The sequence below is a fragment of the Notothenia rossii genome, assembly GCF_949606895.1.
Source record: "Notothenia rossii genome assembly, chromosome: 6".
NCBI lineage: Eukaryota > Metazoa > Chordata > Actinopteri > Perciformes > Nototheniidae > Notothenia > Notothenia rossii.
In genome coordinates, this window is record NC_136909.1 from 12,254,912 (window position 1) to 12,260,911 (window position 6,000).

The window sequence follows — 6,000 nt, forward strand, 5'->3', positions numbered from 1 at the left end:
ATACAAAAGATGCAGCAAAAAGTGATTTACAATAAAGGTAAACAGTTAACAGACATTTAAAAAAAGGATGGAATGCAAAATGTATGGAAAATAAGATGCAAATGTGGCACTCTTGTTTCACTCTAGGTTTGTAAACACCTGCATTTAAGAGAATAAAGAGGTAGGCCTGTGGTATATCAGGAGAATATTATTGGGACTACTATGTGTACTGTGGTGTTTTTCATTGCAGTCGTATTGATCATTTCTTACATAATAAGAAGGGGGGTATGTGTTTTACTTGTCTGACTAAGCAATATACTATGCATGAAAAACCATGGGAAATGCATGCCCTCCACTTGTTACTCAATAGTTACAACTAAGGTATTCAAATAGTTTGAAACTTAATTATTAATATCATAATCCCTAACTCCTGGAACTCCATTCATGATATAACAATGCCAGCATATTTACATTCACGTAGAAACGGAGAGGAAACAATGTCTTAATATGTGCATGTCCAAGGATTTATATTCGTGGTTAGATAGTTGAACTTCGAAACACAGACACATGTCTCCGCCCCTCTCCCATATGTGACAGCTGCAGACTTGACCAGAGGGTGAGTCGGGGTTGTGAGAGTTGGGAAAGACTTCAACAACTCCTGCAGTGCGAAAACAAATCTGAAGGTAAATCAACACTTTTCGGAAATCATATAAATGCAGTTGTTGTTGAATCGTGTATATGTCTGTTCTGTTATGCAGCCAGTCTTCAGTTTTCCACCTCAGCGATGCTGCGTCGCTAAACTAAGATCTATTTATCCGACATGCTGCCTGCTATGTTGTTATATAATATACTACTCTCCTATTATCAGCTGTTAAAGTTTAACTCAGATTTAGTGCAGGATTCAACCAACCCTGTTGTAGTATGATAGTTGTCTAATGGGTTCGCAAAGTGGGTAATGTGTATTATGTCGATTTTATCAAGTCTAATTTCTAACTTGGTAAACTCAATAGATCTATAATCCTACTAGCCTCCTACCAGATATCTATAGATATTTTAAATAATGCATTGTTTAATGATATAGAAATAAAATAATTGTATATCCATTGAAAACCAGTCTAGTGTGTTAAAGATATATGATTGTCTTCCAAGAAGATGTTGTCTTGTTTACATAAAGGAGGCCTTAGTGTGCGAGTAAGCTTCAGAGGTAACATGCTGTGTCTGATGTTAATCCAGACATGCGGGTGGCAGTGATTGGAGCTGGAGTCATCGGCCTGTCAGCGGCTCAGAGCATCTACGAGCAGTTTCACTCCATCGTCAGTCCACTGAGCATCGAGGTGTATGCAGACTGTTTCACTCCTCTGACCACGAGCGATGGAGCTGCTGGCTTGTGGCAGCCCTACCTGTACGATAAAGGCAATGTCCAGGAGACGTAAGTGTATTAACTCTCGTTTGATGCTCCATTGTATCTGCAGAAAATTGCCAATATTTTATACATACATTTTTTTCTCACATTTAGAAAATGGAATAAGGAAACATTTGACTACTTGCTGAGCTGCCTCAGATCGCCAGACTCCATTCAAATGGGTGTATTCCTTCAATCTGGCTACAACCTCTGCACTGAACCAGCCCCAGTGAGTAGTGCTCTGTTTTTTTAAAAAGCCTGTCAATCTGTCCTCAAAGATAAGATTTGACCTTGTTTTGGATTTTACAACCAAGAACAAAGGCAGTTGTAGATATAGTTAAAATGTAACCTTATATAACTTGTTTATAAATGAATTACATACCAGTGCTATAGCATAAACACAGTAATTAGTATTCAGCCTCACTAACAGTAGAGCTTTGTTCAGCTTCTCTGCTTTTGTTTTCCACAAATAATAGAGAGGCCTCACCATGGGTCAGACTTAAACTCAGAGACAGGGCTTGATTGGGAGTCTGTATTGTGACAAAATGTAAAACAGCCAGAACATAAATGATGTGATCTGTACTGCTTTCTGATTGCAGGATCCCTCATTTAAAGATATCGTCCTAGGCTTCAGACAGCTCACAGAGCGAGAACTGCAGATGTTCCCCGGATACAAGTAGGTTTTGTTGCTGAAACAGACATAACAAGCAAAACACTGAAAGAACACAAAGCAGAGATGCAAAGAGATCGTTAGTTTCTGCCTTGCTATTACATGCAACTTAAATACTTCATATTCCCAGGCGCATCATTGATGATATATTTGCTTCGATCTTATATAACAAATATATTGCATGATTCCCTATAAAAGAAAAGCATATTTTTTACTATGTCTCTTCTAACATGTGCAGTCATGGGTGGTTCAACACTGCTCTCATGCTGGAAGGTAAAACATACTTACCTTGGCTGATGGATTGGTGAGTGATTTGTTTTTAATCTCTTGAAATAAGTTTATTTTCCTTGTTGTATCAGTATTGTATTTGAACAGAACTTTACTTACTGTCTTGAGTTGAAGTCAGTAAAGCACTTGCTTACAACTACATTTCTTACGTAATCAAAAAGAAGAAGGGAAGCGTCTTATAGCTTGTTACATACATGTTATATTACATTTAGTTTGTAACATCCCCATGGCTGAATCTAATTTGATCTACTCTTAAATGTTCAACACATGGTCTCAGTTGAGCTGTTCTGTCCTTTTTTTGGTTTATTGTTTTCTAAATTCTGTGTTAATCATTTGTAGTGGTTAATTGTATACTAAACAACAAATAATTACACAATGCAAAGTAAAAAGTAGTGATTTGTCACTGATCACTAACTAAAGGCAGATTTTATTATGCTGTGTGCTGGCTGGGAAATAAGGAAAGTTTACACAGCTGCTGAGTTTCAATGACATGCTCATTTAAAAAAAATGTAAGACCTGACACTGAATTGTGCTCAACACACATTTACTTGTATACCGTGTAATGAATTGCAAATTAGTAATATCACTATCCAGGATGGCTGGTTCTAATCTTGATTATTTTCAGTTGATCAGGAGTCCAAAAGTATTTTTTTTCCAGCTGTTCTTAATTAACATCTAGTTTCTGTTATTCTTAGGTTGCAAAAAAGGGGAGTGACATTTTACCAAAGAAAAATAGATTCCTTTAAGGAGGTTAGTGGAAGCTTTCAATATTAATGATAAACACATTTTCTGTTTGATTTTCTGTTTCATGTATAGTGCTTTTTTATACTGAGTCTGTAATATTGTAACAGCCCTATTATTGTTTCACTTCTTACAGAAATACTGTGAGTATGTTAACACTTCTCTTTTTCATGCTTTATGCTCTGTTCTTTTCATTAAGCTGGCAGAGTCTGGGGCAGACGTGATAATAAACTGCAGTGGGATGAGATCAGGAGATCTCCAGCCGGACCCTGAGCTCAAACCCGGGCGGGGGCAGATCGTGAAGGTGAGGCCTGACGGGTTCAGATGTCGGTCTATATAACCAGCTATAAAAGCGACATTGAAGTTGTGGTTGAACCTTGATATTATATCTTTGTTTTTCAGGTCGAAGCGCCGTGGCTGAAGCATTGGATTCTCACCCACAATTTAAAAAAAGGAGTCTACAATTCACCATACATCATTCCAGGGTGACACAGAACACTCATTAGCACTGAACTGTAGGAACAAGCCTCTCCATTAGTGTTTGAGTGATAGTAATGTGGAAGTACAGTTTCAAACAGAAAAAGCATGCTGCAGGCAAACGTTTGCAGGGCTTATCCTGTGTTGTGTACTTGCTGTTTTAATCAGATCATACAAGATTACAGTGTTTTTGTGTATTAAAGACAGTTGAATCTCTGTGTCTGCAGGAGTCGACTAGTGACAGTCGGTGGGATTTTACAGTTAGGGAACTGGAGTGAAAAGAACAATTCTACGGACCATAAGTACATCTGGGAAAGCGCTTGTCAGCTCGAGCCAAGTCTCAAGGTAAGGTGATGTCAAAATGTTGTTTGTCTAAAGCCCATAAAAAGGCTTTCTGTTTAACAGTAAGTCTTCAGTAGTGGTAAAGTATTTAACATTTGATATATTTAGAACACTTGATAGTTACAATGGACAATTCGTTTTTTGAGATTATGTGTTGTTGTTGTTACTTACCTCAGCATGCCAGGATAGTGGAGGACTGGGCCGGCCTAAGGCCTGTTCGCAGCAAAGTCCGATTGGAGAGGGAGACCATACAGTCCGGTGCAGCTGCAATAGAGGTAAACAGCTCAGTTGTATTTTGAAAAGATTTACATTACTTTTAATATAAATGTTTGTTCATCCAACTTCTAAAATATCGTGCCTCTCTTTCAGGTGATACACAACTACGGACATGGAGGTTTTGGACTCACCATTCACCGGGGCTGCGCCCAAGAGGCAGCGAGACTCTTCGGTCAGATTGTGGAACAAAAAGGGAAAGGTCCAAAAGCTCGCTTGTAAATTTCTGTGCAGCTGCTTGATTGATTGATTGATTGATTGATTGATTGATTGATTGAGGTGCACTTCGAATTTTAATGTCAGTTCCTTGTGCCTCATAATCCAAAAACTGTTATTTTCTATAACCAGCATTTTAGCAAACAGATTTTCAATTTCCATACCTTTGGGGTACTTACATTACATAAATACAACTAATTTTTGTAACTTGTATGTAACTCTAAAGAGTAGACGCCAATTAAATGATTCACATCTAATCATAGATCAATCAATCCATAGATGCATATATTCATTTAAAGAAGTATATAGCTTAAAAATAAATTCTAGAATGTTCTCATTAAATGTAATGTAGAAAAATGTCTAACTGATAAAATCACTTTTTATTAATAAATAACAACATAAATACACTGCTCTTTTTGAAAGATTATTTACTATAGTATCATACACATTTACATCCAGTGCATCAACAAGAATCTGTGCACACAGACACTTAATACAGCACTATATCTCCAACAGGTAAAGAGTCAGCTGGCTGGGCCTGTACTAATTCCTGTAACCTTTTTTTTACACAAATCTTTGCACAGTATGTCACTCTGACAAGTCAGTCTCCACATCACCTTTGTTACAAACAAAAGCAAAGACAACAACTAAAACAGGTATTGATACATATACATTATTTACAGAAAGACAGAGTGTAACATCCTGTTAATGGATGTGTACATACATACATGTGTAGGTCTATGTGTGCAAAGCCTCGAGTCGAGTAGAGCAAGAGACGCTGCATTTATAGATCAGGACACCATATACTCATGTTCATGGCATTTTTTAAATTGTGTTACTTTGAGCGATGAAAATACTTTTTAGATTGACTTCAACATTAACTTACAATTGTCTCAGATGCAGGTCAGGATCTGTGGACTTGTTCCAGTTGTGTTATATTTATGAAATATCGTTCACTGTATGATGTAAATATGCTATGGTGAAGGCTTTGGCAGATTTATAAGGTTGTCGATTCTAATATGGCCTCATAATGATACTTGTTTCTTCAGCTGACAACAAACATCATCCATGTTCAAATGTGAAATAATACTGACACCAAATAAAGAACATATTTAGCACAAGGTTTAACACAGTGACTTACTGTGTGTCCTTTCACTGCCTTTACACAATTTATTTTTGAATTAAGGTTCCCCAGACCTTATCGTATTGTCTGTTGACTTAATGATGCAGGAGTGTACCTCACTTCAGTAATGTACATTTTATAAAGCTTGAGTTTTTTAACTGACAATTTTGTTCACAATATGTTGGTCTCTTTTATCTATGCACCTGTGCCTGGTATGCTAAAAGAAGGTTAAGAGAAGGTCTCTCAAACTCAAATAGATATTCTTCAAGGCTCTTTCAAAAGAAGATGGTTGATGGAAGCTATCACCTTTTTGTCCTTTATTCACCTTTACTTCTCTTGAATTAGAAAAGCAATACTTTATGTAAAGTATTTGAATTATCTCATGAATTGTTCACATGTTGTCCACCTTTTATTGTTCTCAATCTTTCCCTGGTGTAGGTCATTTGTTCCATCCAGTAGCCCTTTGTGCGGTTATCCAGTGGCAAAATT

The 6,000-nt window shown here is 37.0% G+C and overlaps 2 protein-coding genes across 2 annotated transcripts in view; one reads left to right on the forward strand and one right to left on the reverse strand.

Annotated features, from left to right (window-relative positions):
• Window positions 1–361: 361 nt before the first annotated feature.
• Window positions 362–5,516, forward strand: LOC307042360 (D-amino-acid oxidase-like). The gene is made up of 11 exons (XM_079686207.1): window positions 362–662; window positions 1,213–1,408; window positions 1,496–1,610; window positions 1,981–2,057; window positions 2,290–2,355; window positions 3,035–3,089; window positions 3,280–3,384; window positions 3,483–3,565; window positions 3,785–3,902; window positions 4,076–4,174; window positions 4,269–5,516. The coding sequence occupies exons 2-11, from the start codon at window positions 1,215–1,217 to the stop codon at window positions 4,392–4,394; spliced, it is 1,038 nt and encodes a 345-aa protein (XP_079542333.1). The 5' UTR covers window positions 362–662; window positions 1,213–1,214; the 3' UTR covers window positions 4,395–5,516.
• Window positions 4,750–6,000, reverse strand: part of svopa (SV2 related protein a) — an 8,664-nt gene continuing 7,413 nt past the window's right edge. Inside the window, exon 16 of the mRNA XM_079686196.1 lies at window positions 4,750–6,000. This exon is cut by the window's right edge and continues 450 nt beyond it. The gene's annotated coding sequence lies outside the window, so the exon portion shown is untranslated.